The 21057-nt window shown below is 40.4% G+C and overlaps 5 protein-coding genes across 19 annotated transcripts in view; 2 read left to right on the top strand and 3 right to left on the bottom strand.

The window, feature by feature from the left end:
- Positions 1-825: 825 nt before the first annotated feature.
- pea (ATP-dependent RNA helicase pea) lies at positions 826-4811 on the bottom strand. 4 transcript variants are annotated; one of them, XM_089588765.1, is made up of 2 exons: positions 3918-4811; positions 826-3641 (listed from the first exon to the last, which is right to left on the bottom strand). In XM_089588765.1, exons 1-2 carry the CDS (start codon positions 4728-4730, stop codon positions 996-998), a joined length of 3459 nt encoding a protein of 1152 aa, XP_089444891.1. In that variant the 5' UTR covers positions 4731-4811; the 3' UTR covers positions 826-995. The 4 variants fall into 4 exon arrangements, with proteins under 4 accessions (XP_089444891.1, XP_089444890.1, XP_089444889.1 ...); XM_089588764.1 differs by having other exon boundaries at positions 826-3865; positions 3926-4811; XM_089588763.1 differs by having other exon boundaries at positions 826-4143; positions 4192-4811.
- Positions 4812-5119: 308 nt separating this feature from the next.
- On the bottom strand, positions 5120-9089 carry LOC106647529 (DIS3-like exonuclease 2). Of its 2 annotated transcripts, none has more exons than XM_089589169.1 (9): positions 8949-9089; positions 8481-8875; positions 7421-8280; positions 7080-7341; positions 6479-6996; positions 6106-6400; positions 5838-6031; positions 5477-5759; positions 5120-5386 (listed from the first exon to the last, which is right to left on the bottom strand). In XM_089589169.1, the coding sequence occupies exons 2-9, from the start codon at positions 8844-8846 to the stop codon at positions 5282-5284; spliced, it is 2883 nt and encodes a 960-aa protein (XP_089445295.1). In that variant the 5' UTR covers positions 8847-8875; positions 8949-9089; the 3' UTR covers positions 5120-5281. The 2 variants fall into 2 exon arrangements, with proteins under 2 accessions (XP_089445295.1, XP_014219456.2); XM_014363970.3 differs by having other exon boundaries at positions 8481-8872.
- Positions 9090-9797: 708 nt separating this feature from the next.
- On the bottom strand, positions 9798-10751 carry Polr3H (RNA polymerase III subunit H). Of its 3 annotated transcripts, none has more exons than XM_014364011.3 (2): positions 10556-10751; positions 9798-10471 (listed from the first exon to the last, which is right to left on the bottom strand). In XM_014364011.3, exon 2 carries the CDS (start codon positions 10457-10459, stop codon positions 9863-9865), a length of 597 nt encoding a protein of 198 aa, XP_014219497.2. In that variant the 5' UTR covers positions 10460-10471; positions 10556-10751; the 3' UTR covers positions 9798-9862. The 3 variants fall into 3 exon arrangements, with proteins under 3 accessions (XP_014219497.2, XP_089445299.1, XP_089445298.1); XM_089589173.1 differs by having other exon boundaries at positions 10560-10751; XM_089589172.1 differs by having other exon boundaries at positions 10649-10751.
- A 71-nt stretch (positions 10752-10822) lies between these two features.
- Positions 10823-13673, top strand: CSN1b (COP9 signalosome subunit 1b). 2 transcript variants are annotated; one of them, XM_014363988.2, is made up of 6 exons: positions 10823-11077; positions 11185-11439; positions 11687-12450; positions 12528-12885; positions 12962-13096; positions 13165-13673. In XM_014363988.2, exons 2-6 carry the CDS (start codon positions 11329-11331, stop codon positions 13237-13239), a joined length of 1443 nt encoding a protein of 480 aa, XP_014219474.2. In that variant the 5' UTR covers positions 10823-11077; positions 11185-11328; the 3' UTR covers positions 13240-13673. The 2 variants fall into 2 exon arrangements, with proteins under 2 accessions (XP_014219474.2, XP_089445297.1); XM_089589171.1 differs by having other exon boundaries at positions 11182-11439.
- Positions 13674-14053: 380 nt separating this feature from the next.
- Sap47 (Synapse-associated protein 47kD) overlaps positions 14054-21057 on the top strand; it is a 32423-nt gene continuing 25419 nt past the window's right edge. For 7 of the 8 annotated variants that reach the window (XR_001339247.2, XM_023392696.2, XM_023392695.2 and 4 more), the window contains exons 1-2: positions 14054-14766; positions 19821-20078. Coding sequence is in view for 7 of the 8 variants with exons in the window: in XM_023392696.2 (XP_023248464.2) it covers positions 14630-14766; positions 19821-20078 (395 nt within the window). In the remaining variant the exon portion in view is untranslated. The remainder of the gene's footprint in view (positions 14767-19820; positions 20079-21057) is intronic. The other variant, XM_023392694.2, reaches the window with a different exon arrangement.

Here is a 21057-nt window from a genome sequence, read left to right as displayed (position 1 = left end):
GATCCCTTCAAATGAGCAAGTATAACACAGGTAACACTACTTAAAAATTTACCCTTATTTCACTCCTCAATCGATGCGAAAAAAATGAAAGCTAACAATTCAATTTTGGGACAGTCATGATAAATAGAGAAAATTTTCAAAGTTACATGTTCTATCATTATTGTACGTATGTACTTGAAACAATAAAATATTGTTAGAACTACTTATATGTAAAATGCAACAAACAGCGCAGAAAGGAGCGTCGCTTTTATCTCTTGTTGTACTTACAGGGCTTATACATATATATCTGCTCGCATTTGTATGTTACACAAAAGGGCCGACGACGCGTGAGCCATCCGCTTGGAAAATGTATACTTACATCATCGACGCGGGGGAGGACGAGAAGGAAATGCGCAAACATACGCACGTGTACGCGTATGCGTGTGTACAAAAGGATATGTGTGATGGGAGAATCTCCCCTCGAGATCTTGACTAGCGTGCGTACCACACGATTATTGTCCTTTTTTTTCAGGAAGTAAAAAAGGCAATCAGGCTGGACGCGATTTTGCGATAAATACTTTTTTCCTCAACGTCAGCTTATTGCGGTGAACAAAACCGTAATTAGAAAGAAAGAAAAAGTTATTTCATTTTCGAAAGAATGACGATTCATCATGCTATTCACATCTCGCCTTTTGAATGTGCGCACTTTTATCCCAACATTATGTCATTGAAGTTAACAAAATTTTAAAAACGTTTATGGAAAAAAATAATTAAATCTTCTTGTTTTACAAAAAAAACACATACTCGTTACTTTTATTTAATTTTAATTTATTTACAAAATCACGCTATTACAGTATCAATGTTCCTATGTTATAATATGTACACCAAAGTATTTACAACTTCATTGAACCTAATGTATAACTAGTTTTGCACAATACAGCGTTGAAACGAACTTGAATTGTACATATTATCATTAAATAAAATATGAATGAAATAAAAAAAAAAAAAAAACCACTTTAATTTCGACGTCTCCGAACACGAGATATTCTCCAAGCGTTCGGTTCCTCGTACTTGTTGTACAGAGGCTCGAGTCTCTGGTTCTTCTTGAACTTGCTGAGTTTCGTCGGATCGGAGAACTTAAAGAAGGCCGGGGCAAACTCGACGAGCCATTTGGGATCGATGGCCGTGACCTCTCGCATGTATTCCTTTGTCGTCTGGACGAGCTCGTGATATATGACCCACTCAGGCTGACGATTAAAGAGCGCACTGCTCGGGTGAATGTAGACGACCTGGCTGTCGACGAGGGTACGGTAGCCCTCCTGCGGGTCCTTCTTCGCCGCGTTCCGAAAGAAACCAGAGCATACGTCTTTCTGTATCCTCACGGTGTTTTTCGCTGCAGAGACTACATCCAGCTTGTGCCTGTCCATAATACCCAGCAGCTGCTTGCGAACGTCCTGGGCTCGTTTGAGGGTACGTATCTGGACAAAGTTTTCGTAGCACCAGGCGTTGCTGAACTTGTTGTTCTTCCACGAGTTGTAGACCGCGAGGAGGGTCAGGTGGTCGCCCTCGATTTGGTTGAACTTGGCCTTCTTCTGGTCGGCTACGGCCTGCTTGTCCTTGGGCCTGTAGAACACGTTCTGCACCGACAGCATGCTCACTATCGTCAGGATCTCATCGGAGCACTGTAGGTGCACGCTCATGATGAGCATCTTCGACAAGTTCGGCTCGAGGGGAAACTCGGCCATTCGTCGGCCCAGTCGCGTCAGGAGGCCTTCGTCGTCCAAGGCGCTCAGACTGTGCAAGGACTCGAGAGCCATTATGAGCGACTCCACCGGCGGGGCGTCCATGAAGTCAAAGTGCAGCAGGTCATTAATACCCATTGTTTTTAGTTGGAGTACGGTAGTTGCCAGATTCGTGCGTTGAATTTCAGGTACGGGCGTGGGCAGCATCTCGTCCCTGTAGGCCCTCTCCGTGTACAGTCTGTAGCATTTGCCTGGGCCGGTTCTCCCAGCTCTGCCGGCTCTCTGTTTGGCTGCAGCCTGACTAATCGGGGTAACGATCAAACTGTCCATTCCGGTCTTGGAGTTGTATACCTTTTGCTTGACGAAGCCGGGATCGACTACATAGAAAATTCCGTCTATGGTTAGACTGGTCTCGGCAATGTTAGTCGCAATGACGACTTTTCGAGAGCCCGGAGGCGCCGGCTCGAATATCCTCGTCTGCATTTCCGAGGGCAGAGCCGAGTAAACCGGTAGTATGATCAGCTCTGGGACATCCGGTCCCAGAGACTTCATGCGCTCGTAAAGTATTTCACAAGCTGTGTCGATCTCCTCCTGACCGGTGAGGAAGAGCAGTATGTCGCCAGGTGGTTCTCTTAGGTGGATCTGCATCACTGTTATCAGAGAAGCGTCCAGGTAATCTGTTTCCGGCTCCTTTGTGTACATTACTTCGACCTCGAAGGTTCTTCCGGGAATGGTGAATATTGGCGCTTCGTAGAAGTACTGGGAGAACTTGACGGCATCTAGGGTCGCACTAGTGACAATCAGCTTCAGGTCCGGCCTTCTGCCCACGGCCTTTTTCAACAGGCCAAACAGTACATCCGTGTGAATCGTACGCTCGTGAGCTTCATCCAGCATGATGACAGAGTACGATTTCAAATCTGGGTCCACCAAGCACTCTCTCAGCATCATACCGTCAGTCATGAACTTTATTATGGTCTCAGGACCAGTGCAGTCTTCGAAACGAATGGTGTACCCTACTTCTTGTCCAAGCCTGCAGCCAAACTCTTCTGCGACCCTGTTGGCGACGGACATTGCCGAAATTCTTCTGGGCTGCGTGCAACCAACTTTGCCCCTGGCAGTGAAGCCTACCTCCGCCAAATACTGCGTTATTTGGGTTGTCTTGCCAGAGCCCGTCTCTCCGATGACAATTAAAATTTGATTGTCCGTTACAGCTTTAATCAAGTCATCCCTCAGCTTGTAGATCGGTAAAGACTGGCGTTGTTCTAAAATGCTGAGATTGGTCTTTTTACCAAATGAGCTCTTTTTGCCCCCTATGACGTGCTTTTTCCACTCTGGCAAGTCCTGCATCTGCATGCCAACTCCTCGCATATTAGCAGCCATAGTTTGGCCTTCTGTATTTGGTAGTGGATCTATCCAGTTTTTGTTAAGGCCAGTTGGATTAGATTCCACTTCTTGTTCTCTTTGAATCATTTTCTGCTCTCGTCGCTCCTTTGCCAGGGCGCTCTGCATCATAGCGGCCTGAGCAAGCGAGCCATCGGGATTCTTGACTATTCTCACCGGGCTTAGGTCGCCAAGTGCTCTGCCGTGGCCCTGCAGGAAGGGCGGTTCTTCCTCGACCAGCTCGATCTCGATGTCCTCCTCTTCGTCGTCTTCGCGCGGAAGAATTCCCGTTTCCTCGTCAAACTCCGGCAGCTCGCTCTTATCGATGCAAGCCGCGGCCATCATCTGCTTGATCTCCCACTTCTCCGGGGATGACATTCTAATTCGCTTCTTGGCAGCTATGTCGTTCTCGTCCATGTTGTTCTGGAATTCCAGCAGAGTGGCCGGACGATCCGGGTTCCTCAGATGCTGCTCATCCTCATCGGCTTTGGGCGCGTCAAAGATCGGATTGAGGTCACGTCCTGACTCTTGATCCACGTCCTTCATGCTCAAAGATATCTTTTGTCCAGCAATACTGAGAACCTTGACCAGGACTTTTTGGCCGCGCGAAACGACGTCACTGGCGCTCGCAATTCTTCCTTCTCTTCTGAGCTGAGATATGTGAACCAAGCCTTCGCAGCGCCTTCGGAGCCCATCCAACTGTACGAAACAGCCAAACGGCACTATGTTGGCGACCTTACCGTGATATATCTTGCCGACTTCTGCTGTTTGGGACAACTCTTCGGCTGAATTGGATCGCGATCTGGAGCGCGAGGCGCTTTCACGCTTCTTAGGTCTCCTCGACTGTTCTCTGGAATCTCTGGAGGATCTAGTGCCACTCCTGTCTCTCGACCTGCGGTTCCTCCTATCTCTGGACCTGTCCCTCTCCTTGTCGCGATTTCTATCCCTCGAGCGATTTCTCTCTCGGTCACGGTCCCGGTCCCTGGAACGATTTCTCTCCTTGTCCCTGGATCTGGGCCTCTCTCTACCTCTATCTCTATCCCTAGACCTGCCTCTGTCTCTGCTGCGATTTCTACCTCTCGATCGAGACCTATCCCTCTTTCGGTCTCTATCCCTAGATCTAGCCCTATCCTTGCTCCTTTTTCTTTCTCGTGACTTGTTTCTCTCTTTACTCCTATCTCTGTTTCTCCTACTGCTTTTCTCACTTTCTTTGTTTTCGCTAGACTTACCATTGCCTTCAGGATTGTTAACGGCATCTACCTTGTTAACGTCCTCTTCGTTGGCAATAGCTTGCTTCTGAGGCGCCTCATCAGGTAGAGCCAACCCTGGAAACTTGTGTGCCAATTTGTCCTTTTCAGAATTACCAGACGTTGACTCACTGTTGGCAAAGTTCGTCCTTTTGGGCTTCATGTGTTGGATGATGCGCAGCAAGTTGGCGACGAGCGAATCCGAAAATTCAGCTCCATTCTTCACGAGGACTGTTTTGAAGGACTCGAAGGTGCTGTTTTCTTCAGCCAAGTGTATCACGAACTCGGCCAAGTCCTTATTGTTCAGACCCAAGTGATTTTCCAGCTCCGTGCATATTTTCGACACGAGCGACAGATGCTCGAGCTTCTCGAGCTCGTCCATGCTGATTTGTTTTTTGAAAAAACACTTTGATTTTACAACTTTTAAAAACCAGCAACTAAAATCTAATAACTTTCAACAGAGATACACTTCTGCACTGTTGTTATTTTTTCCATACGCTATTCGACCTAACCTAACTGTGTCACAGCAGATATGAAGAAAAAAATATATATATTTTATGTATACATGTTTAAGTATGTGGTGTGTAAATTTTGGATTGTATGCGCGTACATATGGTAAATGCAGTTGACTTCCTTACCCACTGTTAATGTACCTGAATAAGAACAAAATTGACTACAAAAGTAAAAAAGTTTTTGCGTAAACAAAAAAACAAATTTATTTACACAAGAAAAGTGATATTTATAATTTTTATTTATTTTATTAATTAGCAGTAAAATTGTTTCTTGTTTACGAAGATGATTAAGCGTTCCATTTTTACAAAAATTGTCTTGTCTTTATCTATAAATTATAAAAACGTGATCCAAATCCGAATAATTCAATAAAGCTCGATATGCATTTAAAATGTACATTCTCAATTAATTTAATGATACTTTTTACAATTCTTGCCATGGCACCGGGGGCAATATTATACCTTGTAATCTGAACAATTGGCCGTGCTTCGTTATTTTTACCCTCAATATACTAAATATTTCAATCTCCTGCAAAACAAGTATCACATTAAAATAAGCTTTATTTTTTTGTGATTGAGTCAAAAGCCACGCGATTGAAAAAAAAAAACTGCAACCTACTTGCACGATTCCGCGTTCTTTCCATGTGAGTTTTACGGATGGTACTTCGTTCTCAATCTTGAATGTGTGAGTTGTTTCTTCCAATGTATCATCAAAATACAATCGAACCTTCAGCCCAGTGTCGCAGAGCATCGTGTCTACAGATCTTTCTTTTACATCCATAACGATGGCCATTACGTTCATTGAACCCTTAAGATCCAACATATATGTAAAGTATAGCGTATTACTTTGTTCTTGGGCCTGTTTTGCTGAATGCTTTTTTACGTTACAATTTTTGGCAACCCTGCGACAAACAATTTTTTTTTTTTTTTATGAAAAATGTAACTTTTTATGGACATATGAAGAGGTGATAAATGCTTACTTTGCACAAACTTGGGACGTCCACTCATCCGGTAAGGGTATATTTTTTATTGATGCATAGAGTAAACGATGAACTATGCAGTCAGGATATCTTCTTATTGGTGACGTAAAATGTGTATAAAACTCGGTATTTAATGCATAATGTCTCAACTCATCCGGTATCTTGACTCCCGATGAGCATTTATACACAGCTCGCTGTAAGTAAAATAAGTGTACTACGATTGGAACTTTGGAAACTTTTAATAAATCCAGTACTAAGGCCAGCTTACCACCATAGACTTTGCACATAGGCTGTTTATCACCATCCACCGATACTGAGAAACATCAGTACCATTTGGACCGCTATCTATACAGGCCTGGTGCCAATTCATCAGGCTATTATGCAATGTTCCAGCTGACTCGACATCTAAAATGACGCCAAATTTCAATAAAAGTTCTTGGGTTTTTTTCAGTATCCTTTCGGACGGTTCAGCGTGAGAACGCAGTAACGATAATTCAGGCATGGTTTCGTATAAATGTTTGGCAACTGACATGTTTGCTAACAACATGAACTCTTCAATGAGACTGAAATTCATTTTTAAATAACCGAATTAACATATTTTCCATGTTTCATAAATTATGAGAATACGTTGATGACTGTACCTGTTGCTCTCTCTCCTCTCTTCAAGGTTATACGAAACTGGTATGCCATTTTCGTCCAGAGTCACATACAATTTCGGTTGATCGATTCTGAGTGCTCCTTCATCAAATCTCTTTTTATTCAAATGCCTGGATATTTGATACAGATTTTTCACAATCTTAGTCAAATCAGCTGGAGTGTAATCTCCATGGATCTTCAACGAGCCATCTTTTTCCCAATCATACTCGTCATTATCGATCATGATCTGCGCTTGTTGATACGACATCTGGCAGCAGGAGTTTATCACAGACTTGCAGAAACGGCAATTCAGTATTTCACCCATTGGATTGACTTCTAACATTACAGAGAAGGCCAATTTGTCTTGGCCTGGCAGTAACGAGCATACTAAGCACAATTGTTTTGGTAACATGTGATAAACGTTATCAACCATGTATACCGTCGTTGCACGTTCCGCAACCACACGGTCAAGTGGAGAAAATGCCTCCAAGAAGTGTGTTACGTCCGATATGTGTATACCAATCTGGTAAATTTTTACATTAGTAACAACTAAAATTGATAAATATTAAAAAAAAAATCATATTTCAAAAATAAAGCGACGGTTACCTCAAAATTTCCATTTTCTAATGGCCTACAAGACAAAGCGTCATCCAAGTCTACAGCAGTGGCAGGATCAATAGTAAATACACAAGTTTTCCTAAAATCATCTCGGTCTACAAGATCTGCTTCGGTTGGAACGTAGTCTTGAGGTGGAAGATCCGTTAATAACTCGTCTGGGTATGGCGTCAAAATTAAATCGTTCTCGAATAAAATAGCATTAGTCTCGATTCTCAAATCTCCTTTATTCCCAAGTATACTTTGTACTTCTCTGTAATTGAAATTAAAAAAAATTTTATGTTAATCATCAATGATTTTTTAAGTATTCATCAGAAGGAAAATATGTTCACCCTTCAGCAAAGGCTACATTATTCCAGCCAACTATATCACATAAAAATAGAGTTTCTTCATAGATCTCTGGATTGGCATAAAAATTAGCAGGAACAGTTCTTGGGTTAATTTTCATGATTGGTACCCTTGAGTCTCTTGGTTGGAAGAACACAAATACGTCTTGTTTTTTAAGGGTGCCAACTGCCTTTCTCGGGTGGGCTTTTTCTAAAATACACACAACCGAGCCAGTCCTTTGATAAGTACCTTCACTACATTTGAACCACCTTTCTTTACTGTTTATAACTACAGCAACCAAATCCCCTTCCAAAGCACGATTACGATCTTTCAAGCCATTTATTAGTATGTCTTGTTCACCATTTGTCAGCGATATGTAAGCATTTTGATAACACCTAGGATTTATTCGTATGCAGCCAGCAACAATATTTGGAATGTCAGGATTTTGTACAGCTAAAAGTTTTGTCACTATTTCCTTTGGCAGATGCTCGTTAAATATTTTCTTCTCTTTCTTCTTCTTTTCTCTGAGTTCTTTGCGTGTTGGGGGTACATTGCTGAGCTTTTTGCCATCCTCTTGCGATGCATCGCCTTCAGGTGCATCCTTCTGAGATTTTGGAGGTTTTTTGTCCCTTTGCAAACTTTGGAGGTAAAAATGATTTTTTTTCTTACCTTCCTTAGGTTCGCTTGAATTGGTGACACTTGTATTACAAGTGCTAGCATGGGCATCAACTTCCCCATTCTCTAGAATCAAGCTTTCATCATGAATTTGAGAAGACTTCTTTATTGCTCTACCTCTTGGCCTCCTATTTCTTTTACTATCCTGAACACGTTTTTGAGTTGAAGAAATACAGCTCGCCATGGACGGCTGAAAATTCGATAAGTATAATTAGCAAGTGTTTGAAAGAAAAGATTTTTGTTGGTGATCATTTAAAATAATTGTTATACATTTTTGAATACAATAAAAATCATGCGTATGCTTTTTTGAGTCTTATAAATTAGACTACTCAATAAAATAAATAAAAATCTACAAAGAGCAAGGAAAAAAAACCATAAACAAGTACTCACATCCTCAAAAGACTCTTGGCTCAGATTAAGCTTCAGAAAGCGTTCGTTGATCTCTTCGATCTGTTGGTTGGTCACGAAATATGGTCTTGCCGAGCTGACACTTGGCACAGTAGAAGTAACAGTATCATGATCAACAATGCTGGATGTTTGTGGCTGGACAGTTGGTTGAGCTGAGGATCCAGGAGTGTTGGGTGTAAACACACTACCATCGGGCAGCTTGGGCCTCCTGGGGGGTCGCCTTTGAATAATAATTTTTGGAACTTTCTCCTCGGCATCTTGTGGCTTCAGCTGGGGTCTTCTGGGCCTGATACGATGTGATGCTTGAAGTAGCCTTACACCAGCAGACACATCAGCTGCTTCGGCCATTGCTCAGCGACACCGACTGTTTGTATCTACTATTACATTGAGTAGGTATTGATATCAGCATCACTTCCCTCTGAGCAATGTATGCTTTGCTTAGGTACTTACCTGTATTTTTAAAAGTGTGCACAACCTTGAGATGATGGAGTGAGATGGTGAAAAACTTGTTTTTACATATAAAGGACGAATCGATTTAATGTAACACGTCAAAAAATTTTTTCACGGTGCTTCAAGTTTACACACATAAGGTTAGGTGTACTAAATTACACCTAGCACCAGGGGAATGACGAGAGTAAGAGAGTATAGAATATATATATTCTATATTCTCTGAAATGACATTGACCTAAGACTCATAAACAAAGACATATGACACGCGCTCCCCTGTCCCCACCCCTTTTTCTAAGCATATTTGCAGAGATATTATACCTATATATTATACAGGGCACATATATATTATACCTATATATTTTTTTTCTGCTCCATTTTACAATTTTTGTTGCTTGTTATTTTTACTACTGCATGACGTGTGTCCAATAACAAAGTCGAACGTAGAGCAATGATAGTAATTGTGTTTAAATTATCTTACAAAAAAAAATGTTTCTCTTACATTCTTGATTAGGTGCTGAGTCTAGGGGCTGACAATTATTTCTTGGATTTACGAAATTATCATAAAAAAATTTTGTGGAAACTTAATTTTTTATTTCCACGGCTTTTCCCAAATTTCAAGTATTATATATATATATATATATATATATATATATATAATTAGAGGAAATCAAACATTTTTGAGGTAAGAAACCTCACAATAAGTTCTGTCAGTAAAGTAAACAATTGGCGCAAAAGTTTGATTTAAACTTGATTTAAGGAATGGATAAAATAAAAAAACTGTTTATTTTATAAATAAAAAAAGTAACAAAAATTTATTTTTAACAAAAAATATATCATAAATTCGTTATAAAGTAGTCTTATCTCACACACCATGGAGAATCATCAACAAAAGTGTCACATCTTAACAAAAGGCGTCAATTATTCCACCAGGAAAGAAGTCCAAGTCCAGGTTCATCAATGGCAGCTTCCAGCACATAAGGAGATGAAACAAGTGGCTCCGTTTTCTCTCCAGATTCACCAGGAGTATTGGGCAAGGAGTCGACAAACGTTTCCTTTACCACTCTGAATCGTATGATCTCACCAACGTCCATGAACAAGTCGTGCTTCTCTCCATCATCGTACTCCCAAACCCAGACTTGCTCGGTTTGATCAAATCTTGAGGGATACTGCAACTTGTGTGGTGGTATCAGAATGTCCTCAAAGAAACCAAGAGTCACGTGTACACCCTCGCTGTTACAACTTCGTATTTTGCCAACTATTATCTCTTCCATGAAAGGTCGGAATATCACGTACCGAAATCTGACTTTGGTGTGAGAAGAGCCGTCATCGGCAAATACAAAAGACTCGCCGATCTCCAGGATATCGTTTAATGCTATGCAAAGGCCAACGTTGAGAAAAACCTTATTTGCCAGCTTACGGTTGAGCTCCTCCGATATGCATGTATTTATTTTGTGCTTAAAGCTTTTTGGATGAATTTTAACGGTGTCGCGCATCTCAGCAAGAACAAACATCTTTTGGTTGTTCTAAAATTTTTTTCAATAATTTCATTGATACAACTATGTTTTATAAATTGTTTTTAATTGTAATTAGGTTATGAAAGTTCTTACGAACTGGATTTACTTTAATTCAATACTTGATTTTTGATTAAAAAACACAAATACACTTACGAAAAATGTTAATGATCATTTGTTTTAACTTACTTATAACATTTTCATTCACAAAACTCCGATAAAAATACAGGCGCAAGGCGCAACACTTTAGGACCTACGTCCACGGCCCACGCACCCTTCTTACCGGTGACAGTAAGGCCAGTAAGTATATGGCTTTTTTCACATGCACATTTGCACGCACGTGCAAGTTACCGAGTTACCTTTATTTTTTGTCGACTCGTTGAAGATTCACCTTTTGATACTTAACTTCTCTCTTTCTTGCATTCTTATGACATTTTCTTTTTTTATAATTTCGTGTATGCGCATAAATATGTATGTATTTATGTGATAAGTAATAGTAGGACTCGAGCGCGTAAGAACGGGTGTGTTTTTTCGTGTAATTAGAGTTTTTTGTCCCTCTCAAAAATGTTGATCTATCAAATTTTCCCGAGGCACACTAAATCAGCTCGATAAGCATAGGTAAGCTCAGTCGAAATTGTTACGTTTGCCATGAATTGCCTCACCGAGGTTTTTTGTACAATTTTCTGATTATTGGTTATGTTTCTCTCTGAATTTGCCGAAAGTAGGGTTACTGAGTCAAACCCGGGACGAGAGAGAGAGAGAGGAGGTTGTGTTTTGTTGCTGTTGTTTGAGAAGACGAAGATTCGGAGTGGAAAGTGGCTGTTGCTGAGGCTATCAGGGGTTCTTTAGCATCGATACGGTCATACAAAATGTTCTCGTTTGCTCAGCAAAATGCGGTCGAGCCCATGCAGGTTGACGCGCCGACCGAGGATAATGATAATACCGAGGAGGAGCCGTATACCGTTGAAAATCCAACCCTGGTGAGTACTAAAAAATGTTGTTTTAGTAATGGACAATTTTGCGACGTACTTGCTTGTGCATTCATTAATTTTTCTTATCACAGCAAGTTTTTTTTCATTCAAAATTTCATGAGTCGACACCTTTTTCTCTGAATACGTCAACTTATAACATTGAAATGATTTCAAACTTAGTGTATCTCATTCAACATTTAACCATTTGACGTTATTGAGGATTCACAAAGGTTTTTCTTTTTTTTTCATGTTGCAGGATTTAGAAGTATACGCAAACAGTTACACAGGCCTTGCCAAACTGTTTAGGTTAATGTACATAGCCGATCATTGCCCAGCTCTGAGAATTGAAGCTTTAAAAATGGCAATATCGTACGTCATGACAACATACAACGTCCAAATGTATTTATTGTTACACAGAAAATTAGCCTTGGCACTTAATGCCTCTGGATTGCCGGACGTGGCCGCACAATCCACGTCTCAAGATATCCCAACAGTTGACCCGATGTGGGTAGAGTCACGTTCAAAGAAGGCTGCGCTCAAGCTTGAAAAGTACGACACTGATTTAAAGAATTACAAGAGTAATTCAATAAAAGAGAGCATAAGACGTGGTCACGACGATTTGGGGGATCACTATCTGGACTGTGGTGATTTGAGCAACGCGCTCAAGTGCTACTCCCGTGCTCGCGACTATTGCACCAGTGGAAAACACGTGGTGAATATGTGCTGGAACGTTTTGAAAGTTTCTATATATTTGCAAAATTGGAGCCATGTTATTAGTTATGTTACTAAGGCTCAAAACACACCCGATTTCCCAGACGTTCAGGGCAAAGATAACAATCAGGCTATTGTTACAAAACTGAAAGTTGCTGCTGGACTGGCCGAACTCGCGACTAAAAAGTACAAGTCTGCTGCTAAACTATTCCTCAACGCGTCACTCGATCACTGCGATTTTCCCGAAATTCTCTCGCCAGGAAACGTTGCTCTTTATGGTGGTTTATGTGCTCTGGCGACTTTTGACAGGTAAATTTTGTTGTTGAATAATTGAAACTTCCATAGTATTACTCATACAATTTTCTTATTTAATTATTTATCTTTAGGCACGAACTTCAAAAGCAGGTGATATTTAGCAGTTCCTTTAAACTTTTCCTAGAGCTGGAACCTCAACTTAGAGATATCATATTCAAATTTTATGAGTCTAAATATGCCTCCTGCTTAAAACTGCTTGACGAAATTAAGGACAACATTTTATTAGACATGTACATCGCGCCACACGTAAACACTCTGTATACTCAAATCCGCAACAGAGCACTGATACAATACTTTAGTCCTTATCTCAGTGCAGACATGAAACGTATGGCTACTGCTTTCAACAGAACTGTCCCAGCTTTGGAAGATGAACTCATGCAACTCATACTTGATGGTCAAATTCAAGCTCGCATTGATTCTCATAATAAAGTAAATTCTTTCTATATTTTATGTACGAGTTGGTTTCGTTTGAAAATATTTTAAATTTGCATGATTTTTCTAACAGATTTTATACGCCAAAGATGTGGATCAACGCAGTACAACGTTTGAAAAATCGATAGCATTAGGAAAGGAGTATAAGAGGCGCACTAGAATGTTAATTTTAAGGGCAGCAGTTTTGAAAAACCATATACAAGTAAAGGTAAATAAATTTTAATTTATCTGCAACAATGATTTATAATACAAAGTCATATATTATCATATTTCCAGTCGCCACGTGAAACTTCACAGGGTGGAGAAACGCCAATAGCGCCGGGATTGTCACGTGAGATGCAGAGAAGTTAAAGATAACGATGTTTTTGATATTTTTTGATAATCGAAATTAAAACAACAAGTGTCGATGCATCAATCAACATCTTCCAACAAATGCATGCAGACATGATAACGAACAATTTAATGCTGATCTTGAACTTTTTGAATCTCTTGTATATTTACATACGTGTATATGTATACAAAAGACATAACTTTCAAGTTCAAATCCTCGGCGAGTGTGATTTGCAATCGTTAATTGAACAGTTTAAGGTGTTGAACCGCGCATTTCGAGTTTTTATACCATTTATTGAAATTGAAATCTTCAACTAGTGATTAACAAAAAGAAAGGAGAAAAAAATAGCAAAAGACAAGTGTGATTCTTTTCTTGTTTGTAAGATTATCATCACAATGATGACAATTTAATGGTTTTAAAAAACGTTACAATAAGTCTGTTTAAACTCGCTCCGAGGCTTACAATGAAAAAAAAAAAAAAAAAGATAGAAAAAAAAAAGAAAAAACCAAATAAAAAACCAGAATTTTAAAATGTTCCCAAAGTTCGTTTTAAAGATTTTTTTCTTAAATCAGCCCCATATCTACGACGATTTACACTTTTCAAGTCATCATTATTCACTCGACTCCAAATAAATTAGTTACTTTCACCTTGTAATCAACATACCCAGACATTTAAACTTTGGAGCCAGTATACGTCAGCTGCACAGCTGATAATGATATTGTTTTCCTTATATACCAAAGTAGCAGCAGCAGCAGAGTCGGCAGAAAGTATTTCTTTATCAGCGTCGTCTGCGCGCGCAGTTTCCAATCGTGACGACGTCGACGAGGAACAACATCGCGCATCCGTGATATCCGTGCGTTGCGTTTTTCTCTATCTCGCTTCTATACTTCATCTCTTCTCTTCTCTGTCCTTTTTACTTGCCCTACAGTGCCCTGAACTGATCAGTAAGCAAGAGATTCTCTTGCTGCGACAGTCGTTTGTCTCGCCTCACTACCTCCGAGTCATCGTCGTTGCAGTCACGATTTCTACCTATACCTATAGTCCTTAAAAGCGACGTATAGATCTTGATATAAAACAAGAGGAAGCTTCGCGAGTGTTGTCCTTACCCACAAGTGCGCGAACAATTACATACATATAGTGTGCCAACCATTGTTTAAAAAACAGCTAACAGGAGGACGGCAGCAGAAGTACAGGGGGAAGCGAAGGAACTTTTTGTTCCTTGCTTTTGGATTTGAGAAGAGAAAAGAAAGAAATAGGTACAACAAGGAGCAGGAGCCAGGTGCAGTGCAGGTTGCAAAGAGAGGAGCGACAAGAAGATACATTATAGCCTACTCGGTGGGGCGAGTTGTATTTGTATAAAGGAAAAATAACAAGTTTTGCAAGGTAGGCTGCAGCAGCGCGGCAGACGTCATGTTCTCCGGGCTGACGAACCAGGTGTCCAACTGGATGGGCAAAAAGGCCGAGGACGGGAGCGAACTACCGGCCGACCAGCAGCAGCAGCCTCCAACTGTAGAAAATGCTGCCGAAGGGGTTGACCCTGCTGGAAGGTTAGTGTGTGTGTGTGTTTATTGGTCGGTCCATCAATCTTTGATTGGATCTATCAATTACTTATTTATACTCTGATGATGTGAGATTTCCATACACCAATCTCCCTCTTCGAAATACCTTTGGACTGAGGGTTGGCCGTGCCGAGTTTAATCCATTGTTGCTGTTTTTCAATAAATTTTAAAACACTCATGTTTCATTTTTTTTTTTTTTTTCGATTAATCTTCTTCTTTGTCGGACGAATCCATTGATAGGTATACTACGCACAGTTATAAAGTGGAGATATTCCATGCAAGCACACACCACACATCGCGTGTGGATACGTAAGTATAGAAACGCGTGCATACGTATATCTGACAGTAACCCATCAGGCGCGTTATCTATTGTATCATCTGTTTTTGCTGTTTGCTGAAGACTTGAACTGTGTTATCGAATTGTATAGATCACAGATTCCGTTACCGATGTACAACACGTTAATCATCACGGTTAAAAGCTCAAGGATATAAATAACGCGTGCCCTTATCGACTCCAAAATCAGGTGTACAGGGTGGAGAGAGAGAGAGAGAGAGATCAAGAAGGCAGAGCGTACATAAGTAACCAAGTAAACACAAGAGCGTAAAATATCGTAAAATACCATCAGCATGGGTGTAAGTATAGGTAGGTAGGGTAGGTTTACGTGCCTCGACAACATCATAGCAAAGACGAACTCTCTTTATTGATTAGCCGTTTCGACAACTAGGCGGGCGCGGTGCAAGAGGGAGGGGGGGACCAGAAGCTCTCCTCCAAGGCAGTGCAGCGGCGCGCGCGCTGTGTGCACACCAGCCAGCGTCAAGGTCGCGGTGCGGCTCCGGTGCATAATCGTCGCGCAATATACATACTCCTGAGACTATCTAGGTGGTACACATGTATACGTACCTTCTTGTCTCTCTCGCTTGACGAATGAAACTTCTCTTTCTTTCTTTCTTTCTTTTTTTTTTTTTTTTTTTTTTTTTTTTTCCCCTTTTAGGGCACCTATTTTTTTCGGAAGGGTGGGAAGGGTGTCTGAGGGTCGAGCACATTTTTGCGGGGGTGGCCAAAAAGATGGCGTGAAGTCTCACTCGCAGGGGTTGGTACGTTGTACGTACACACGCGACACACATATACGACGGCCACACTCTCTTGTGCACGCGCAGTTTCGGGAGGAGGAGGAGGAAGAGGACGAGCGTAATCGATACAGCGGCTCCTCGCGCTCTCTCTCGCGTTGATATTTTTCGTGCTCCCCTTTTTTTTTCGCTGTAAGTTAAACTCAATGTTTAACATATACGTACTTACTGGCTAGGTTATTTTGGCGCTGATCTTGTAACTTTCTCGACTCGAGAGCTTTTAACTTTGAAGTGGGGCGGGGAGGGGGCAGATCGAACGTGTAGAACTTGAAAAGGGTCTTTTCGAAGGATTCGGGGGATTCCCCTGTTCCATTGAGTTCGAAACTCGTCCATGTATATAATTTGAATATACGAGCTCAGAAAAAGCCCCCGCGCGTGTGCCTGAATTTGTATCGCTCTAACGTAGTCGTCAATATTATCAATGCACTTGACAAGCTCGCTTACGCATATAATATATACTATATGTACACTGGGAAATTAATATTCTACTCAATTCGAGTGATGACCAACACATAACTTTAATCAACTCCGAAATTCATTTGGAAGCGAGAGAAAAGAAAAAAGACACCGATGGCACCTGTAATTCAATCTCTCCTCTATATAGTTTTGTTGCTTATCTCTTCCCCCGTGATATGAAATTGACGAATAACGTGGGTGGAAGATTTTGCCGTTACCGTCGGCGCACAAGGCGCCATGTTGTATACTTAAAAGATACGAAAAAAGCCGTGTCCGATTAATCAAAGCAAATCAGTTTTCCCCGCACACGCGCGATACTTATCAATTATTTTCTATTCTCTCCATCGCTTATCTCTTGCCCCTTTCCGTCACTTTACACCCGAGATGGAAAGAAATCGATATCCGTAACAACCGACCGCTGTCATCGTCGTCTTTTGTGTAGTTTTTCCGCTCTCTGCCTTCTACTACTTCCACTCTCTCTCTGTGGTGTGTAGGTACTGCGGTGCTATTGTAGTTCCTTATTTTTTCTGGTTTCCTTTCGTTGCCACGACCATCATCAACTGTTCGCGTTTGCGTGATGCTTCGGCAAATCTCGACTCACTCTTCGACAATGTAAAAAATAGAAAGAAAAAAAAACAAAAAAAAAAAAAACCGTCCGGCAACCGTCCTTTTTATCAATTTTATTCCAGTGCCAATTGAAAACATTACCCGTGCGTTGGAAAAAAACAAAGAGGGTAGGGAGTTCCAGTTTATTGATTGGACGTGCGTGGCTAAACGCTGGACGTGCAGCGAATAATTATCCCGATTGCCTCCCCTTTCCATCCCTCGATTGAGAATGACATTGATGCGCTCGTTGCTTTCGCGCCGCACCTGCGAGCGTTAATGTTATTGTTTCGAACGATATCGTATGTTGCCTCTGCGCGACTTACTTGAGCGCACTTGGTGTTTTTCTTAACGATTCGTGGTTACTTTGACATGTCGCGTGGGAGAAGGATGCGAATCATTTTTTCATTAAACACTGTATTGATGCCAAACACTTGACTCCAACGTTTGTTGCTGCGTCACTTGATTGAACGGTGTTTTTCTTTCTTTTGCCAGACAACTTTGTTTCCTCTACGTGTGTGTACACAGGTATCTCAATCGTCAAGATAAAACTCAATCTCCATTTGATTTCCACCCATACGGAGTTAATTACTTATCAAGAGCGTGTCTAGTGAGACTCTCGTGTTGAAACGAAGAAAAAACATAGAGGATACGCCATTTGAATAATTTTTTTTTTTCACCAATATTTATCATATTATTTATTACGTCATTATTTTACTCATTGTACGTCACGTGTTTTACTATTGGTTAAAAAAAAAAAAAAAAAAATCACTACATTGGCACGGTGCCTCTTCAAACATTCAAGTTTTTTTGTTCATCATCCCGAACATTTATGTAATATATTGTTCCTAAACAGCATGTTTCGATCTTTTGTACCATAAAATACATGTCCCCTAACTAGTTTGAGGAAAAGCCTTATTTTCTTGCGATGAGGGTGCAAAAAATACGAAAATAATGCTATCAAAAGTGTAGAGGCTCAGTAGTAACAGACGAGCTACGTCAGACGTGTTTGTATGTACCATACTTATATTGAAAAAAAAAGAAAGAGGGTGGAGATTGCGAGGTGCATAACGATTTGAGGTCTCAGCATGTAGGGAGGGTGCGTGGGGGAGGACAAGTGTAATGTATGCCCAATGATATCCCGAGGCTGTACAATGTACATATCTATGCACAAAGGCCGAGGTTCCTTGCGTGTGTCAAAACGTGTGTACTTGTACCTGCATCACGAAATAAAGCGCGTGAGGAGGAGTACGAGGAGGCATGTAGGTAGACATGCTCTAACTAAACTCGGAGTTTGTGTGTACTATACCTACACAACACGTGTCGCCAATTATACTTATATACACGTACGAGTCTTTCTTGCACGCGATCGATTCGTCGCGCGTCGCCTTGACGGTTTAGCGCTTCGCCCGATTATCGGCTCCTCCTTGTTTTTCCATTTAGTTTTATATCACGGCTGTCGAACGCACTCGCTTTCGCATCCCGAGGAATCGAGTGGGCGTTAATGTGACAATCAACGGACAGATGGAGATAATGATTCGCTCGCGTGGTGATGTTATATTGAATCATAAGGGGTGTTTTTTTTTTTTTTTTTTTATTGGATTTTCGACTTCGGTATGTTTTTAAGTTTTATTGTTTTTCGGACTTTACCAACCAATATTCATTACAATCATTTAAGAAAATGCGTTCATGGCTTTGTTTGTCTGTATAAAATGATTTGATAAACATAATGATGGACAAATTTTATTTTTCTCCCTTTGAACATTTTTCATAAAGAAACTCTATTGGAGCGATTCGGGAGCGGGTGAATAAACATTTTTCAGAGTACCATACAGCGTATAGAGGGAAAAGCGTTGAGGATTTAATTTTAGAAAAGGTAAATCCGTTTAACGGCTGGACCGTAAAACGAGAAAACAGGAATTTCAGGAGCGTGAAAATGTTTCTTCTCTTTTATCGTGCAACAGATTTTCACATTTAAATTTGACTTTACATTTACAAAATTATTTTTTTTGTTTGAAATTCAAATTGATTCTAAACAAACATTCGTTTTAAACTGAACTGTTGAAGAAAAAACGATAAACGTAAAGTCTACTGTGATCGAACCACGTATCGATGTTTTTTAAATTTTATTCAAATAAAATTCGTACGTGTTATCGTTTATTGAATAATTATATTATTTCTACAAAGCTACGATATACGCAAGATTACGTTAATTAATCTTTGCATGGAAAAACAAACTACACGAGTGTCTTGTATAATTGTAGCGGAATAAACAAGCAATTTCAAATAATTTTAACATGATGATTAATTTTCTAGTTTATAAATTTAATTTTAAGTGACTGTATTATAATACATCGGAATTTTCGAAAAATATTTGTTTAGGATTAAATGCCATGTAATTCTCGTAATTTAAATATATCATTGATTTAAAATAAATTGAGTTTTTCCCATATTTTTCTTGACTTATTTATCGATACTCCACCATGGAGGTTTTTTCATGGGGTTCAAAATCAGGAATTACAAAAAAAAAAAATTTCATGGGGTTCAAAATCAGGAATTACAAAAAAAAAAAATTTTAATTTAAACACAAGGCCATCATTTACCGAAATCCTATTGTATCCCTGTAATCAATTTCAGTTTTCTGATCTTTCCCATTATTACTATAAGTTTTTGAATAAAGGCAGCGAGTTAAATAAATAACTGACACATACTACTAGAATAGACATAAAATAATTAAAAAAAAAAAGAAAAAAAAATCCCACACTCCCAAACTACTATACCCCAATCGCCTCGTGGAGTCGAGCACGACGGCAAACATTCCAAGTATGGTGAGATGGTGCATTGTAATTTTTCAGCGGTGGCGTCGGCAGCAAGCTGGAGATGCTGGCGGGGGTGAAGTCGCAGGTGGCCTCGTCGATGAGCGGCTGGCTGAGCGGCGGCATACCCGGTCTGAACCGCGGGGCCGGGGGTGCGGCCGGTGAGGATCAGATGGCGGAAGGTGTCGGCGCGGAGGGGCCCGCTGTGGGAACGACGGCGGGGGATCAGGCGACGTCTTCTGGCGACGGCGCGACAGATAACGTAAAAGACGATGACGCTAGCAGGTGGGTCGCAGGGTACGTGACAGCGGCCAGCCGTTAACACAATCCGAAATCTCTTCCCTGCCCCCTGTTTGTGACTTTTCCCGCTCCCACTTTTCTCTCTCTCTCTTTGTGTGCGCGTGTGTGTGTGTGTGTATGGGCGCGATTATTGTTATTAATATTATTGGCTGTTGGCGACACTTGTGCGGATGCTGATTTCATTGACATTTTGGCTGTTCTTTGTGCAGTGCCACGGGTCTGTCTGTGCAATCCGGTAGCTGTTGTGCCTATAAAGATGAATTAGTAACAGTATAATGACAAATTGTAATTGATGTATATATATTTGAAGGGTCTCGGTTGGTACGAAAAGCTGAAACAAGCAGACAAATTCCAGCAGCGATACCTTAAAATAACAAATTCTACTTAGGGTACCCTTAAAACTAAAATAGATACCCCTTTATTTTGGTACCCTAAGTAGAATTTGTTATTTGACGGCAACGCTACTGAAATTTGTCTGCTTGTTTCAGCTTCATTCGGTTGGTTGAACATATACGTGTCATAAATTATCGAGCAGCTTGAAAAGCTTCGCTGGTAAATATTTGTGGTTGAATCATGTATCGTCCAAAAATTTTTTATGTATTAATTTAATCAAACGATTGCTGTTATTAATACATCTCGAGTAAGTTAATTGGAGTTTTTTTGTTTTTTGTGTCTTGAAGTAATCTGTTGATTGCAATTGTTGCGCGGGAGGGGTAAAAGCTTTATTACGATGACAGATGAGCGCATGGATGTGTTATATAAATAAATATACATTTTTTTTTACAAAGTAAGAGACTACAGAAATAAATATGTCTTGTACAATTTTTCGATGATTTATAAGTAAACTTGACCCTATTTTTGGATCGATAGAGTGTAAAAATAAGTCTAAATATGTGTTTGTGTATTATATTCAGCTGAAAGGAATAAAAATAAAGCATACCTATGTACAGAGTTGGTTCTTGATTAAGTTCACGGG

Source organism: Copidosoma floridanum, unplaced genomic scaffold, assembly GCF_036245765.1.
Source record: "Copidosoma floridanum isolate Cflo_tuat_1 unplaced genomic scaffold, Cflo_Japanese_pri ptg000007l, whole genome shotgun sequence".
NCBI lineage: Eukaryota > Metazoa > Arthropoda > Insecta > Hymenoptera > Encyrtidae > Copidosoma > Copidosoma floridanum.
The sequence above is the reverse complement of the archived record's forward strand: the minus strand, read 5'-3'. Positions and strand labels throughout refer to the sequence as shown.